At 43.7% G+C, this 18982-nt stretch overlaps 2 protein-coding genes across 2 annotated transcripts in view; both read left to right on the forward strand.

Annotated features, from left to right (window-relative positions):
* The window catches only part of LOC149618081 (uncharacterized), a 138792-nt gene that overhangs the window by 48185 nt on the left and 71625 nt on the right, over positions 1-18982 (forward strand). The window lies entirely within an intron of this gene.
* Positions 6139-6829, forward strand: LOC149618083 (uncharacterized). The gene has a single exon (XM_089854144.1). The coding sequence runs from the start codon at positions 6222-6224 to the stop codon at positions 6801-6803; it is 582 nt and encodes a 193-aa protein (XP_089710270.1). The 5' UTR covers positions 6139-6221; the 3' UTR covers positions 6804-6829.

An 18982-nucleotide genomic window follows, 5' to 3' on the forward strand; every position in this document is an offset into this window, starting at 1 on the left:
CGCCAAGATACTAAATAAACCAAAGAAATGTTTTTATCTAACAAAAAATGGGGGAATAATTTATTTACAAATAGAAAGTTCTTCGAAAACACGTGAAACGTCACGCTGGTCTGAAACAGAAACCCTACATTTGCGAATTATGTGGAAAACGATTCGAAGACGGGTCTGCGCTGAGACTTCACAATCGCAGCCATACCGGGGAACGCCCTTTTCAATGCGACATCTGCGGAAAAGCCTTCGCCGCGGAAACCTCGCTGAAATCGCATTCCGTCGTTCACACGGGAATTAAACCTTATCTCTGTACGGTTTGCGGCAAAACGTTCGCGCATAAAACGGGCTTGACGGGACATTTGACGGCCCACGACGGTCTGAAACCGTTTCAATGCGACGTTTGCGGCAAATCATTCGCCACTTCCAAGAGAGTTAAATCGCACATGTTGGTTCACACGGACGAAAAGCCTTACAAATGCGAATTTTGCGACGAAGCCTTTCGACACAAAATTAGTTTAAAAACGCATACGCGTATCCATACCGGGGAACAACCCGAATCGCACCAATGCAATTATTGCGAAAAATCTTATAGTACGAAATTTTCATTAGCGTCGCATATTCGAAGCCATACGGGTGATTGGCCCTTTAAATGCGACGTTTGCGAGAAAGGCTTCGACCAAAAAAGTATTTTAGTGGCGCACCAACGATCGCATACGGGCGAGAAACCGTTTAAATGCGATTTATGCGATAAGGCCTTTAAATTGAAAGCTCATTTAACTTTACATACGCGTACGCATACGGGGGAACGACCGTTCAAGTGCGATATTTGCGATAAACGGTTCGCGACCAGCGCCACGTTACACGCGCATGTCAGAACTCATACGGGCGAGAAACCGTTCGCGTGCGATTTTTGCGAAAAGAGATTCACTCAACAGTTTCAGTTAGTACGACATAAGCGTATCCATACGGGCGAGAAACCGTTTCAATGCGATATTTGCAATAAAGGTTTTAATCAAAAAGAAAATTTAAGTACGCACGTGAAAAGGCACGGCGCCCTCAAAAGTAAATTAAACACTAGAAGTTCTCAAAAGAAATGGACCGAACCCGAAGCTAAGGGGGCATCTTTTGTAGAATACTCCGCTGCCGAATATTATAATTTCGGGTATGGCCTACCTTCAAACTCCACGCGTCAAAATTATACTCAGTTATAAAATCACGAATGTAAAATTTAATTGAGAATTTTAATTAAAATTATGATCCTCTTAATTGGTTGAAAGATCATATTATCTCTAGAAACTTAAGCATTTATAGTGAATCCGGGAAAAGCACATTTCGATGTTATGGGTTATAGTAGCGATTGTAATTTTGTAGCGAACATTGGCCGAGCACGTCAAGTCTCACGCGTCTCAATTCGTCTGCGAAACTTGTGGTAAAACGTATCCGAAGATGTGGAATCTTCAACAACACAAGCTAATCCATTCGGGCCTGAAACCTTTCAAATGCGAAATTTGTCACAAAGCCTTTCTTCGTAAAAAGGCCTTAACCAACCATTCCGTCATCCACACGGGCGCTAAGCCTTATTTGTGCAATTTATGTGGAAAATCATTCGCTCAAGACGGCGCTTTTCGTCACCACATGCGCTCGCATTCCGGCGTGAAACCGCACCAATGCCAAGTGTGCGGAAAAGCTTTCTTAACCAAGGATAAAGTTCGACAACACATGGTGACGCACACGCGTGTTAAACCTTATAAATGCGAAACTTGCGACGCGGGCTTTGACCGTAAAGGTGATATGTTAATGCACGCGAAAACGCACGATGAAGCGGAAAACACGGACGGTAAACCGTATCAATGCGAATTATGCCATAAACGATTCAAAGTTAAACGCAACTTGCAGTTTCACACGCGAACTCACACGGGCGAGAGACCTTATAAATGCGAAATTTGCCATAAAACATTTTCGCGCAGAAATACCTATACTCAACATTTGCGAACGCACACGGGCGAAAAGCCTTATCAATGTAAAATATGTCAACAAAGGTTTTCGCATCGAACTGGTTTAAACGGTCACGTGGTGATTCACTCGGGCGAAAAACCCTTTCAGTGTGAATTATGCGGAAAGAGTTTCGTTAAACGCGTGGCTCTGCTCAATCACAATCGCACCCACACCGGCGAGAAACCATTTCAATGCGAAATCTGCTCGAAACGATTTTCGCACAAAATCACCTTGAAAGATCACGTCTTGGCTCACGAAGGTGTCAAGCCTTACAAGTGTGATTTGTGCGATAAAAGTTACGCCAATAGAGCCTCTTTAATAACTCACAAAGTTAGTCACACCGGTCAAAAACCGTTTCAATGCCAATTTTGCGATAAACGATTCGCCATCGGCGCCAATCTAGCGAAACACGTTAAAACGCATACCGGTGAAAAACCGCACGTGTGTGACGTTTGTCACAAAACCTTCGCGGAAAATTGGAATTTGACCAAACACAAGAAAAGCCACTTACCCGATACGAATAAGGCCTCGAAACGAAAAACTCGTGGGAATTCGGGCGAAATTGTCAACTCGGTTGATGACCCCGTTGACCCCAAGGACAATTACCAAGATTACGCGACCAATGTTAATTTTTACGATTATAATTACGGGAATAGTAACGTAGCAGCAGCACCCGCTCTGAACGCGAGTTATTCGCAATTATAGAGAAGTCCTTCTTAATTGATTTTAATCGGGCTCTCCAATTGGTTAGAAAGAATGGGCCCTGGACATCTTAAGCATTTTTAAGTCGCTTCGAAGTTGAATTTAATTTGGGACCCTTTCAAAATTTAGGTGGGATTGAGGCTACACATGAAATACCATTCAGGAATAAACATGCGCAAATACGTCTGCGAAAACTGCGGTCAAGGCTTCACCAGCGCGAGAAATCTATCGGTTCACATGCGAATTCACACGGGTGAAAAACCCTTTCAATGCGACGTCTGCGGCCAGAGCTTCCGATACGTTCAATCGCTTAAGAAACACGCGGTCATTCATACCGGCGTCAAAGCCTATCTTTGCATGGTTTGCGGAAAATCTTTCGGTCTGAGCGGAACTCTTCAAAAACACACTTTAATTCACACGGGTCTCAGACCGCACATTTGCGAAGTCTGCGGCAAATGTTTCGTCACTCGCGACAAGTTAACCAGGCACACTATGAGCCATACGGAAGAGAGACCTTATCAATGCGAAGTCTGCTTGAAGCGTTTCAGGCAAAATGCCCACTTGATTGACCACAGACGCGTCCACAGCGGAGAGAAATCCAAAAGGAGGGCCAAATTAGGAATCGAAACTAAAGTCAAAGTACCACCGATGCCGCCCCTGGACCTTGCTCCTTCCAGTTCAGGCGGTTCGAGCGCCTCTACCCCGCTAACTAACAGAGATACCAAACCGACCTATCCCGAATATGGTTTTAATTACTTTAATTACGGTTATCAACAAACTTATATGCCACCACCCGGCAATTTCCCACCATTTCAATAATTCTTTAAAACCCCCCTTTTTTACGTATTTTTAAAATGAAAGTGTTAGTCTTCCCCTAATCCCTTAGATTGTTTTTTTTTTCTTCTTTTAAATCTTTTATCTAGTGTATAGTAAACCGTGATGAAAACGAGCCAAGGCTTAGCACGCGTCAGGACGTTGCGATTCGCGATTGCGATTCCTAATTTGGTCGTGACTCTCTCTCTTAAGGATTTTGTTGTGTTTGTATCGAGGATGGCTAATTCTTCCGCGTTTCCATTCACTGATTAGTACGCCCTGAAACTGCACACGAAATACCATACTGGCGAAATCACCCGAAGTTTCGTTTGCGAAACGTGCGGACACGGATTTACGACCATGCGCAATTTGACGACTCACAAGCGAACTCATACGGGCGAAAAACCTTACCAGTGCGACATTTGCGGAAGACGTTTCGCTTATCAGAACATTTTGACGCAACATTCGGTCACGCATACGGGCATCAAAGCGTATTTGTGCACGATTTGCGGCAAGTCCTTCGCTCTGAGTAGCGCTCTTCAAAAGCACATTCGCATTCATACTGGATTTAGACCGTTCAAGTGCGAAACTTGCGGAAAAACTTTCGTTACGCGCGATAAGTTGACGCGTCACAATATGTCGCATTCCGGGGAAAGACCCTATCAATGCGAAGTTTGCCAGAAACGCTTTCGACAAAACGCCCATTTAACCGATCATATGCGAAGCCATAGCGGCGAACAGGGACGGAAAAGGGCCAAGAAACAACGCGATAAAACCGCTTCCGCTAGCGCTACCGCCGAAGAACCCGCTCGCGAAAAACCTTTTGCCGAATTCAGCGACTTTAACTATTTTAATTACCCTTACGGACACCCTTCCATGGGAGCCCCCGCTAATTACTATACCCAATTGTAACTCTTAAATTAAATCTTAATTATTGTTGATACCTTTTAAGAAATGACCCCCAAATATCAATCAAGTGTTTTTAAATTGTAAAACGGGGATATTGTTTTGAAAATAACGTGGATTATTTTAATGTCGATTAAAATAATTAAGCTTCCAAGTATACCATCAGCGCCTTGTTATTATCTAATTGGTTGGCACACTTGTCCATGGTTCATCCTTAAGCATTGTGGAAATTTACACTCTCGTAATTGTAAGGGGGCGTGTTCTAAACGAGATGCCCCTCCCTGTTCTATATTAGAAATGCCTGAAACTGCACATGAAGTATCACACCGGCGAAAGGGTGAAGAAATACATTTGCGAAATCTGTGGTCGCGGTTTCGCCATCAGACAGAATTTGAAAACGCACATGCGCAGTCATACGGGCGAGAAGCCCTACCAGTGCGAGATCTGCGGCAAGAATTTCCCCTATCACAACGCCTTGAAGAAACACGAAGTGGTTCACACCAAAATCCGAGCCTTCCTTTGCATGCTTTGTGGAAAATCTTTCGCGCACCCCGAAACGCTGAAGAAACACGTCAAGAATCATTCGGGCATTAAACCCTTCATTTGCGAAGTCTGCGGAAAAGCTTTTACGTCGCGCGATAAACTTACGCGACATTCTATGACTCATACGGGCGTACGACCCTATCATTGCGAGGTTTGTGGAAAGGGCTTTATACAAAATTCTCATTTGACCGAACATAAGCGAACTCATACTGGCGAAAAATCGCCCAGAAAACCCAGGAATCCCAAACCGCGCGAAAAAACCGCCGGCGGTACGAGTAACACCCTTCCGTCGTCAGATGAACCTTCGCACTCGGAACACTCTTTTCCGCTTCCGCAACATTATAATTACTTTAATTACAATTACCAACAACCGTTCATTCCACCCGGCGCTGCTAATCACTATTACACTCAATTGTAACATTCGTAAATCATCTAAATTACATTAATTTTAATTAGAACCAATTTTATTTACTACCTATTGGTAATAAGAGTTGCCTGCGCTGTTTTAAGCATTAAATATTTCGTAGTAAAGAGAGTATAAAGTTAATACTGAAATTAGGAACTTTATACTCCCTTTGAAAATTACGTTTTATTTCAAGTAGTGTGGATATCAGTTATTTTTATTGTATCGAGGAGATTCGTTTTAAATAAACTCTGTTCATAAAGAAAAGCCATAAACCAATAATTTAGTCAAGGGGACAAGGCCTAAATACAAACTTTCCTCCACTTCCGTAGCATTATTGGCAACGTCATGTTGAAACCCGACACGCGGTTCGAGAGAAAACTCCCAAACGCTCGTGCAACACTTGTTCAAGACGTTTCAGCGACGCGGCCGAATTGGAAAGTCACAGGCTATCGCATTTGGACGAGAAACCGTATTTTTGCGAAATATGCGGAGTGCAATGCAAAAGTAAATCTACGTTGAAAAGCCACGTTAAAACGCATACCGGAGCCAGACCCTTTTTGTGTAACGTTTGTGGTAAAAGTTACCCACGTTCTAGTACGTTGAAGAGACACGCCTTATGCCATCTCGATCCTTGTGACCGACCCCAGGAGAAAACTGTCACTTGCGACGCGTGCGGAGCCACTCTCAAAAATATAGCCTCATTGAGAATTCACATGAGACAACACACGGGCGATTTGGTTGAATGTCCAATATGCGATAAGAAGTTCCAACAAAAAGTATATATTGCCGTCTATTTCTAAGCTTACTAAATTCTTTTTTTTTAAAAAAATGCATCCGTTACTTAAAGGTAGCTTTGAATTCTCACATGTTGAATCATACGGGCGAAAAACCGCACCCTTGTCCTTATTGCGAAAAACTCTTCAGAATTAAGGCTTCTCTGAAGGTTCACATTCGCACGCACACTGGAGAGAGGCCTTTCAAGTGCGAATATTGTCCAAAAGCCTTCACCGTCGCCAGGGCGCTTAGAGACCATACTCGAACCCATACCGGTGAAAAGCCGTTCCAATGCGAGATCTGTTTCAAAAGATTCACGTTAAAAGAACACTTGGTTCGACACGTTCGCACTCACACGGGCGAGAAGCCTTATAAATGCGAAGTTTGTCAACACGCCTTCTCCTTTAAGGGCAATTTGACTCAGCATATGCGAACGCATTGGGGCGAACCCACTCGAAGGAGGAGACCCAAGAAAACGAACACGCAAATAGTAAAAGTTGAACCTGAAATGGAGCCCAATGAAGAAGAGGCCGAGCAAAACGTCGCTGTGACGTATACCGATGAAGAAACTGAGAAAAGCGTGGCAGTATTATATACTGAGGAAGATACCCAGAAAAATGTCACTGTACTTTATACTGATGAAGATTTCTACGGGATTGTAATTCAGAATTAAATATGTCACTTATCTTGTAAAATATATACTTAGAATGTCACTGCCTTAGCTCCATTGGTTTGGGGGTACACCTGCGCAGCGCCACCCTTCAGAGATTTTTAAACTTGGGTTATTGTTTTTGTATTTAGAATCACGGGGAAAGTCAATCTGGACCGAAACGCTATCAATGCGACGTTTGCGGCAAACTATTAGCCAATCGCAAATCTTTAAAGTCGCATCGAGTAGTTCATACGGGAGAAAAACCGTTTCTCTGCCCCGTTTGCGGAAAATCTTTCGGTTTTAGTGGCACTTTACATTCGCATCTTAAACGTCATTCCGGAGTTAAGCCTCACCAATGCCACGTTTGTGGTAAAGCTTTCGTTATCGCTGTGAAATTGAGAAACCATATGGTGACGCATACGAATGAAGCGCCTTTTCAATGCGAAGTTTGTGGAAAACGTTTTAGGCTGAAAGAATCGTTGTCAACGCACGGGAAACTTCACGCTGATAAAATCCTTTATCAATGCGAAGTTTGCGATTGCGAATTTACTAGAAAACGGGAGTTGCAAAGCCACTCGTGCGAACAAACCGAAGATAAAACGTCCGAAGGGTTTCAATGCGAAGTATGTTTTAAAAACTTTAGGACAAAATTCGCTTTGGAAAAACACGCGGAAAATAGTCATAAACGACGTGGCAGACCGACTAAGGAAAATTGTAGAGATATTGTCAAACCCTTTCAATGCGAATTTTGCGATAAAAGTTTCACAACTAGGTTTATTTTAAAATCGCACGGTCTAACTCATACCGGAGGCGTTCAAATGGTGCAGTGCCAAGTTTGCGAAAAATCCTTTGTATCCAAGCACGTTTTAGCGACGCACATGCGCATACATACGGGCGAGAAACCCTTCGAATGTAACGTCTGCCAAAAACGTTTCAACCAACGGTCGCTTTTGGATTTGCACATGCGTGGTCATACGGGCGAAAGACCTTTCAAGTGCGAACACTGCGAGAAACGGTTTGTCCAACAACATCATTTGAAAGTTCACACGCGTATTCACACGGGTGAGAGACCCTTCAAGTGTGACGTCTGCGATAAGGCCTTCGCGGCTAAACATAATTTGACTGAGCATGCTCGTATTCACGCTGGAGAGCCAACCAGGCGGCGAGGGAAAGGTAGTCGCAAAAAACGGGACCCTAAAAATGCTAGTGAAGAAATAATTCCAGAGACACTTGTAGAAACCTTTCCCGAAAATGTAGATTATACAAATTACGTTCCTTACGAACCATCTTTGATGAACTTTGAAAACTGTCCCCAATATTAAGTCTTTATTTTGATTACTTCGCGGTAAACTTTTTTCGAATAAAAGTAAATTAATTTGAGCTCGATTTGGTCTAGGATTTCCTGGGCAACCTTAAGCACGGCGGTTGAAATAAAATTAGAATTAAACATTTTTTTTTAATTATATTTACTTAAAGAAAGCCCTGAAACTACACCTAAAATACCACGCTGGACTGGTGAAGAAAACGTACATTTGCGACATTTGCGGTCACGGATTCACCACTAGTCGCAACTTGACGAATCACAGTCGTATTCACACGGGCGAAAAACCTTATCAATGCGAAACTTGCGGCAAGAGTTTCGCTCTTCTTTTCAGTTTAAAAGCGCATTATGTCGTTCACACTGGCGAAAAATCGCATCTTTGCCCCATTTGCGGAAAATCTTTCGGCGTGATTTCTACTTTAAGATCGCATCTAAAACGTCACGCTGGCATTAAACCTCACAAATGCTATTTTTGCGAAAAAGCTTTTTCAACGGCGGAAAAATTGCGAAATCACGCGGTAACGCACACTAACGATACGCCGTTCCAGTGCGAAACTTGCGGAAAACGTTTTCGGCAAAAAACCTATTTACAAAAACATAATCGGTTGCATACGGGCGAAAAACTTGAAAAATGCGGCGAATGCGATAGAACGTTTCTGGGGGCGTATGAATTTTCCAAACACAATTGTCCTCGCGTGAAACCCCGTCAGAGAGGCAAAGATGGCGAACTTATTAAACCGTACAGTTGCGATTTATGCGATAAAAGCTATACCCTTGCTAGTAATTTAAAGAAACACAAGCAGGTTCATACAGGCCCCGTTCGTACTCGCCAAATCAGCAAAGTTCAATGCGAAGTATGTTTAAAATCTTTCGCGAACAAGCACGTTTTAGCGATTCACCTTCGCAATCACACCGGAGAGAAACCCTTCGAATGCGACTCGTGCGAGAAACGTTTCACCACCAAGACCCTTTTGGCAATTCACAGGCGCTGTCATACGGGCGAGAGACCTTTCAAGTGCGAACACTGCGAGAAACGGTTTGTCCAACAACATCACTTGAAAGTTCACACTCGTATTCACACGGGTGAGAAGCCCTTCAAGTGTGACTTCTGCGATAAGGCCTTCGCGGCTAAACATAATCTAACCGAGCACGCGCGTATTCACGCAGGAGAACCAACCAGGCGTCGATCGAAAAGTAGTCGCAAAAAACGGGGCGCTAAAATTTCTAGCGACGAAATAATTCCAGCAACTATTGTAGAAACATTTCCCGAAAATATAGATTATCCAGATTACGTTCCTTACGAACCATCTTTGATATGAACCCTTGAAAACTGTATTTGTTTTTTCTCTCTAAAGATTACTTTGAGTTTAACATTTTTCAAAATAAATTCGTATTTAAATTTCAACTTGATTGGTCTAGTATTTCCTGGGCAACCTTAAGCACGTTTAAAATAAAATTAGATTTAAATAAGTCTTCAAATTATATTTACTTAGAAAACCTTGAAAGAACACGAGAAATGCCATGCTGGACCACTGCGAAAAAATCACGTTTGCGAAACGTGTGGAATGGGATTCTCTAATAGCCGCTATCTCACAAACCATCTTCGTTCGCACACGGGCGAAAAGCCTTATCAATGCGAACTATGCGGCAACCGTTACGCCTACCAAAGCGGCTTAATATCGCATAAAGTTGTTCATACCGACGAAAAGAGGTTCATGTGCACGGTTTGCGGAAAGTTTAACCGAGACCCTGGTACTTTAAAGTTGCACCTGAAGCGGCACTCCGGCGAAAAACCTCATAAATGCCAAATTTGCGGAAAGGCTTTTTTAATCGCGGAAAAGTTGCGAAATCATTCCGCGACTCATTCGAAAGAAGTCAAACCTTTTAAATGCGAATTATGCGGTAAAGATTTTCTGCTGAAAACTTATTTAGATAAACACGTGAAAAATCATACCAGGGTTCGCACCACGAGCGGAATTCGCGACGCTAACGAACGAAAGAGAGTTCAAATTATATACGATAAGCGCTTTGAATGCGACGTTTGCGGAAAAACCTTCTCGAGACCCAATACCTTAAACATACACAAACGCGTACATACTGGGCAAAACGAAATCGCGCAATGCCAAATTTGCGGAAAGGTTTTATCGAGCAAATGGTACTTGATGTCGCATATGCGCGTTCATACGGGAGAGAAGCCTTTCGAATGCGACGTTTGTCGCAAACGGTTTAGGGACAAGCAGTTCCTAACTTTGCACATGCGCGTTCACACGGGCGAGAGACCCTTTCAGTGCCAGTACTGCGATAAGAGGTTCCCCCAACAAAATCATTTAAGGGTCCATACGCGAATTCATACGGGTGAAAGACCTTTCGAATGTGGCATTTGCCATAAGGCATTCGGCGCCAAACAAAATTTAACCGAGCATGCGCGAATACATACGGGAGAACCCACTCGCAAACGCTCCAAACCCGGTTCTGGTTCAAAAAACCGGGAAAAATCTTCCGGAGATGCGAATCTTACTGCGAAAGACGTGATTTTGGATTGCCCTGACGTATAATTCGCGTATTTATAGCACCATTGTATTATTTAGGTATTTTCAGTTCTATTGATTTGGGTTTAGCGATTGCGAATAAGGAAAAAATTCAAAATACTTTTGTACATGCACTCTGAAATTTCCAGAAATAAAGGTTTTGAAATCGGGAAGACATAAATAATTTCAACCAACTATAATTTATTAAGCCTGATTCTTAAGGGATTTTGATTAACTTCGGTTTGTTGAGGGGCGTTAACTTAAGCATTTTAATTGTGGAAACTCTTAATTAGAACTTTCCGCAATTAATGCCGTGTATTTTCATATCTAGAAAAGCCTTCGAGATCACGTGAAAATATTTCACTCGGAAGAGGGCGTGGAGAAGCCATTTGTATGCGAAAAATGCGGAGCACGTTTTGCGAAGGCATGTAACTTCCGATTGCATATTCGCACGCACACTGGCGAGAAACCTTACCAATGCGACGAATGTGGCAAATGCTTTTCGCAATCGTCAACCTTGAAGAAACATTCGTTGACGCACGGAAACGTCAAAGGCTTTAAATGCGATGTTTGCGATAAGTCATTTGTCAGGAAAGATAAACTGAAAGAACACTTGGACGTTCATTCCGGCGTTAAACCTCATAAATGCAATTTTTGCGGAAGTAGTTTCGCGCAAAAAGGCACGCTAAACACTCACGTGTTAACTCACACGGGCGAGAGACCGTTCGAGTGCAAAATATGCTCTAAACGATTCGCGCACAAATGCACTTTGAAAGATCATATTCTCGCTCATCAAGGAGTCAAAGCGAAGAAGTGCGATTTATGCCAGAAATGTTTCACGACCAGAGCTTCTTTACTCAATCATAAAAGAAGTCACTTGGGCGAGAAACCTTTCAAGTGTAACGTCTGCGATAAGGCCTTCGGGTTAAAGGGTAACTTGAATACGCATGCGCGGATACATACTCGGGAACCTAGTCCAAGACTCGCGAAACCTGACGGTAAAAATGGGCGAGGTAGAATCGCGAAAAGTAATGTACCGACTTTGTAGATTAAAAGATTATTATTTTGATGCGTAAATTCTCGGTTGACGAGCAACCTTAAGCATTTAACGTGTGGAAATTGAGATTGAATAAAAAAAGTTCTTTGCCGCTATTAATGGCGTGTATTTTAATATCTAGAGGACCCTTCAAGATCACGTGAAATCTTTTCATTCGGAAGAAGGCGTCGAGAAACCGTTTGTCTGCGAGAAATGCGGAAAACGTTTCGCGAAAGCGAACAACATGCGAGCGCATATTCGTATTCATACGGGCGAAAAACCGTTCCAATGCGACGTCTGCGGAAAACGCTTCGCGCAACCGGCCGCCTTGAAATCGCATTCCGTTTCGCATAGCGACGTTAAAGCTTTTCTATGCACGATTTGCGGCAAATCGTACGCCAGGAAACATACTTTAAAAGAACATATGGATATTCATTCGGGTCTGAAACCTCACAAATGTAATTATTGCGATAGATGTTTTCGCACGCCTGATAAGTTGCGACAGCATAGTATTACGCATACGGGTGAAAGGCCGTTTCAATGCGAAGTATGCGGGAATAGTTACGCGCAAAAAAGCACCTTAAACAGCCACATCTTAACTCACAAAGGTATCTCGCGAGTTCAAGATAGGGGTAACCCCAATAACGTCAAGAACATTATAGTTCAATGCAAAACTTGTTTAAAAACTTTCGTAAACAAATACGTTTTGGCCATTCATAATCTAACTCATACGGGCGAGAAACCCCACGAATGTAAAATTTGTCACAAGAGCTTCATTCGCAAAGCTTATCTTACTATTCACACACGTAGTCACACGGGTGAGAGGCGGTTCCCTTGCGAATTGTGCGACAAGAGTTTCATTAGGAGGAATCAGTTGCAGGTGCACATGCGCACTCACACCGGTGAGAAGCCCTTCAAGTGCGAAGTCTGCTCCAAAGCCTTTGCTTTGAAATATAATATGACCGAACATATGCGCCTGCATACTGGTGAACCCACTCGCAGGAGGTCACGAACCGGCGCTGCCTCAACCGGTACAAAAAGACGGGCCCCTGCCACTTCGCGAAGAGTAGCCGCGAGCTCAACATCGCGAAATATGACGGCGTTCCAAGAAATAAATGACGTGGACTATACGGATTACGGTGCTTACGAGCCCTCATTGGTTCATTCTCAAAATTATCCTCGTTACTGATTAGCGCCATAAATCTAATGTCTAAAAATACTTCTGTAATAATAAATACTTTCGGACTAATTCGTTTAGTTGTATTGTTTCCATATTTCCTATAAAGTTGTTAAACCTTAAGCATTTAAGCTGTGTGGAAATTAAATACATCTTATTTCTAAATGGGTTATGATATTTTTTGCCCCAAAACATAGCGAGGTTTGCAAAAACACGTGAGATCTCACGAAACGTCCTTAGATAAATCTTTCGCGTGCGATATCTGCAGTAAACGTTTCGCGAGCTCCAATAATCTGCGATTGCACAATCGCATTCACTCGGCCGAGAAACCGTATCAATGCGACGTTTGCGGGAAGAGATTCATTTATATGAATGTGCTCAAGATGCACGCTGTTATGCACACTGATGTTAAAGCTTTCCTCTGCACCGTTTGCGGAAAATCTTACGCCAGGGGTCAAACGTTACGAGAACACATGAAAATCCACTCTGGTCTGAAACCGCATCAATGCGATATTTGTGGAAAATGTTTCCGCACTCCGGATAAAGCGAGACAACATCGCTTGACCCACACGGGTGAGAAGCCTTTTCAATGCGAATTGTGCGGAAAAAGTTTCACGCAAAAGTCGACACTGACCGGTCACATTCAAGCACACGCGGGCAAGAGACCCGTCCATCGAGGTCGACCCAAAGCCGGGGAAGATACTTCCGCTAAGCCCTTTAAATGCGAACACTGCACCAGCGCTTACACCATGAAATGTAACTTGAACAAACACATTCGTATCTATCACAGCAAACGCAGGGATTACCATTGCGAATACTGCCCAAAAATCTTTACGAACCCTAACAACTTTGATATTCACGTCCGCACTCATACGGGCGAAAGACCCCACGAATGCGATGTTTGCCATAAAAAGTTCATTCGCAATGCTTACCTCACGATTCACAAGCGCAGTCACACGGGCGAAAGGAGGTTCCCTTGCAAATTATGCGACAAGAGTTTCATTAGGAGCAATCAATTGCAGGTGCACATGCGCACTCATACCGGTGAGAAGCCTTTCAAGTGCGAAGTCTGCTCCAAAGCCTTCGCTACCAAATATAACATGACCGAACACAGGCGCCTGCATACCGGTGAACCCACCCGGAGGAGGAAGTTGCGAACCGGTGCCCCCACAACCGGTACAAAAAGATTGACCCCATCTTCGCGAAAAGCAGGCGCGAACTCAACATCGCGAAGTATGGCGGCGTTCCAAGAAATAAATGACTTCGCTTATCCGGATTACGCCGCGATGGTCCATTCTCAAAATTATCCTCGTTACTAATTAGCAGTATAATAGAAAGTATGTCGGCTTAAAAATACTAGTAATTTTGAATATAGTTTTAAAATGTTTACATTATCATTGATGGGGTTAACATAGATTAGATAGAGTCGCTCCCATTGGTTACTCGCTCGAACCTTAAGCATTTAACGTGTGTGGAATTTAAATATATCGTAATTCTTAATTGGATATCATATTTTATTGCCCCTTGTCCCCGAAACATAGCGAGGTTTGCAAAAACACATGAGATTTCACGCCGAAGAACCGTCGGGAGATAAGAAATCTTTCGTTTGCGACGTCTGCGGAAAACATTTCGCGTGCGCCACCAATCTGCGATTGCACAATCGCATTCACACGGGCGAAAAACCGTATCAATGCGACGTTTGCGGCAAAAGATTCACGTATTCGAACGCTCTGAAACTGCACGCGGTTATGCACACCGATGTCAAAGCCTTCCTCTGCACCATTTGTGGAAAATCTTACGCCAGGGGTCAAACGTTACGAGAACACATGAAAATCCACGCCGGCCTGAAACCGCACAAATGCGATATTTGTGGAAAATGTTTTCGTACTCCGGATAAAGTGCGACAACATCGCGTCACTCACACGGGCGAAAAACCTTTTCAATGCGAATTATGCGGAAAAAGTTTCACGCAAAAGGGGGCTTTAACCGGTCACATTCAAACGCACACGGCCAAGAGATCCTTCAATCGCGGTCGACCCAAAGCCGGGGAAGATACTTCCGCTAAACCCTTTCAATGCCAGCTATGCACCAGCGCTTACACCATGAAATGCAATTTGAACACGCACATTCGCATCTACCACAGCAAACGCAAAGATTACCAATGCGAATACTGCTCAAAAATCTACACGAATCCGAACAATTTCGAAATCCACGTTCGCACTCATACGGGCGAACGTCCTTTCAAATGCAAGTACTGTCCGAAAGGTTTCAAAGCGCGTAGCACATTGATCGCGCACACGCGAACTCACACTGGTGAGAAGCCCTATCAATGTAAATATTGCCCGAAGCGATTCACGCTCTCCAATCATCTAGTCGCCCACGAACGAACCCACACGGGCGAGCGCCCCTACCAATGCGAAGTCTGCCAGAAAACATTCGCGCATAAACACGTCCTAACCGATCATAGACGAATTCACACGGGTGAAAAATCCACGCGGAATCGATCCAATAAGAAGGCTAAAGAGAAGGCCGCCCCTCAAGCTCCTCCCCCTCCCCCGCCACCTCCACCACCCCCTGCACCCCATCCACCCCTGGTTAACAACGTAGACGATCCGGTTGAAGGGTCCAAGTCCTTCGCGACTGACTACCCCGATGTTAGTTACTTTAATTTTGGTTACGCGCACGCGCCAATGGCCCAACCAGGACACTATACTCAGATGTAAACGTATAACTCGCGTCTTTTGCATTCGCTTTTAACACGCTTAAAATTATCTTGAAATACTACAGCTTTGTCTAAACTGATAAACAAGATTAATTTTTTATTAGTTTAGTTCAATTGTAAGATTGCGAATAAAACTTAGTGGAGACTCTTTATTTTTTGGTTACTTAAACATTCCTAGTACGAACTACTGATTCTTATTTAGGGGAACACAATCATTCTTAGTATGAATTACTGATTCTTATTTAGAGGAACATGAGTTTCGGATTTGTTCGTAGTCCTTTTTAAGGGGTCTTAAATTTCAGTCTCTCTTCAGCGTTTCTAGTGTGGAACACGTGATTTTAATTGCGCAGTTGACTTATTTAAGTGTTAAATGTTCAAATTAGAATCGTCTGAGGGAACACTCGAGGGTTCATAAGAAGAAGACGACTTACGTTTGCGAGATTTGCGGAAAAAAATCGAATAATCTCTCCAATTTTTACGTCCATAAACGGATTCACACTGGCGAGAAGCCTTTTCAATGCGAAACTTGCGGAAAGCGTTTTACGCACCAAAGCGGAATGAAAGCTCATACGGTCGTTCATACCTTGGCCAAACCGCACCAGTGTCATCTGTGCGGAAAAGCCTTCGGCCAGATTAGCACTTTAAGAAAGCACGCGCGAGGTCACGAGGGAATTAAACCGCACAAGTGCGATATTTGCGAACGGGGTTTCGCCACGGGGGAAAAATTGCGAAACCACAAGGTGACGCATACCGACGAACGGCCCTTTAAATGCGACAAGTGCGGTAAAACTTTCCGACAAAAATCCGCCCTATATATTCACAAATGCGCTCTTGGTGGCGAAATCGTTAAGGAGTCAAATTACGAGTGCAAAATCTGCGAGAAACGTTTTAAGTCGAAAGCTAATTTGAGAAATCACTCCAAATTACATTGTAAGGAGAAAATGGTTGTTGTAAAGGATGGGAAGCGGAAAAAACGCAAAGATAAGCACCAATGCGAAATTTGCGGTATGGATTTCGCCACAAAGGGTAGCCTAACCACTCACTCGCGAATTCACACCGACGAGCGACCTTACGAATGTAAATATTGTCCCAAACGTTTCCGTCAAAACGGTTCCTTAATATCCCATACGAGAACCCATACGGGGGAAAAGCCCTTCGCTTGTAAGTTCTGCGAAAAACGGTTCACTTTGCAAAATCATTTGGTGGCTCATACGCGAACTCATACCGGTGAGCGACCCTTTAAATGCGATATTTGCGACAAAACTTACGCTCACAAACAGATTTTAACCGATCACAAGCGTAGCGTTCACCTCGGGATTAAAAAGAACTCGAGAAAAGGGCCATCCACCCCAAGCACCATTGATGTCGTCGAAATTGAGGACTCCACAACTGTGGATAAAACATCACCCGCTTCTGTTGAAGTTATTGTTCCCCATTTCTTTCAGTTTGAACTCGAACATTCATACGCTTAATTTTAGACTTTGTCGCGCTTGCTTTGAATTTTATTTGAATTTTATTCGCAATAAATATTCCGCTGAATTAAATTTTCGGTTCAATTCTTTTTATAGAGGGGTGGGGTCTTTAAGCATTTATGTGGAAATCTATTAAGGGTTGGCGGGCGGTAAAGGTCAGTCTGACTCGAGTCCCTTGGTTTTACGTAGAAAGGTCTGAAAGAACACGTGAAAACGCACGAAGAAAAGAAATCGGTCGTTTGCGAAATATGCGGAAAAGGTTTCGCCAAGATTTGCAATCTTCGAGTTCACAAACGAATTCACACGGGAGAGAAGCCTTACGAATGCCAGATTTGCGGAAATCGTTTCACGTATTATCACGTGCTGCAACAGCATACCGCCACTCACACGGGAGTCAAAGCCTACCTCTGCACCACTTGCGGAAAATCCTTCAAACAAATCGCGCATTTGTTGGCTCACAAACGAGCTCACGAAGGAATCAAACCTCACAAATGCCAAGTTTGCGGAATGGGCTTCGCTAATCGAAGGGGCGTCAGACAACACACCATGGTCATTCATAATGGCGAAAAACCTTTTCATTGCGAAATATGCGATCGAAGATTTTCTAGAAAGTATCATTTAAAAACTCACGCGCGCTGTCAACCGGTTAAGATCGCCACGGCGAACCCCGCCCCGGGTGACGCGAAAACTAGGGGTAGAAAACCGCGCGGCGAATTCGCTACCCGTTCCGTCGCCGAAACGAATACGTCGACGGAAATTCAGCCGACGTCGGCGGCACCACCGTTACCCGATTACGCGGACTATAATGATGTCAATTACAATATGTATTTTGGGTATCAACCACCTTTAATGGCGCCACCACCGGGCAATTACACTCAGTTGTGAATAAATTCGATTTTCTTGACCTTAATTTATTCTTCAAGCATTTCTAGTGTGGGAATCGCGTAGAATCGCAAAATATTATCGCTAGTTTTAACGCATGCCTACGAATTACTTTAGGAAAGTTTTCAACGTCACATGCGAAATCACGTGCAAACGAGCAAGCCGAAAGCCTTCGTTTGCGAAGTATGTGGCCAAGGGTTTACCTACGCGCACAACTTGAAGGTTCACACGCGAGTTCACACGGGTGAAAAGCCTTATCGATGCGAGGTCTGCGGCAAGAGCTTCTCCAATCAGAGTAGTTTAAGGAAACATTCCGTCGTTCACACTGGATTGAAACCCTATCTTTGCACGATTTGCGGAAAGTCTTTCGGTGATAGCGGACATTTGTTAACTCACATTCGATCACACTCCGGTATCAAACCCCATAAATGCCAACTCTGCGGAAAAGGATTCGCCAGTCGCGATAAATTAAACCGTCACGGAGTAACTCATACGGGCGAAAAACCTTATCAATGCGAGGTTTGCGGTAAAAGTTTCCCCTTGAAAGAGAATCTGACTAAGCATAAACGAACTCACGTCGAGTCGAAACCGTTTCCATGCGAATTATGCGACAAGAGTTTTAGTACCGCCAGCATTTTAGCTCATCACACTCGAACCCACACGGGCGAGAAGCCTTTTCAATGCGAGCAATGCGGAAAGAGTTTCGCCTTTAAGAAACATTTATCGCAACACGCTCGCAGTCATTTGGCCGAGAAACCGTATCAGTGCGAATCGTGCGATAAGCGATTTCCGCTGAAACAGCAATTAGTGCGACACATTCGCACGCACACCGGCGAGAAACCGTATCAATGCGCGTACTGCGAAAAGAACTTCGCGCATTCTTTTCAAATGGCGGTTCACGTTCGCACTCATACGGGCGAAAGGCCTTACCAATGCGATATTTGCCGAAAAACCTTCGTGCAAAAACCGCATTTGTCCGAGCATATGCGCGTTCATACCGGAGTGTCTCGTAGAAAAGCCAGGAAAGAGCGCGAACTACAAAAACAGTTGCAGTTGCAACAA

Source organism: Phalangium opilio, unplaced genomic scaffold, assembly GCF_054372755.1.
Source record: "Phalangium opilio isolate 3A_F unplaced genomic scaffold, DU_Popi_V2 ptg000209l_1, whole genome shotgun sequence".
Lineage (NCBI taxonomy): Eukaryota > Metazoa > Arthropoda > Arachnida > Opiliones > Phalangiidae > Phalangium > Phalangium opilio.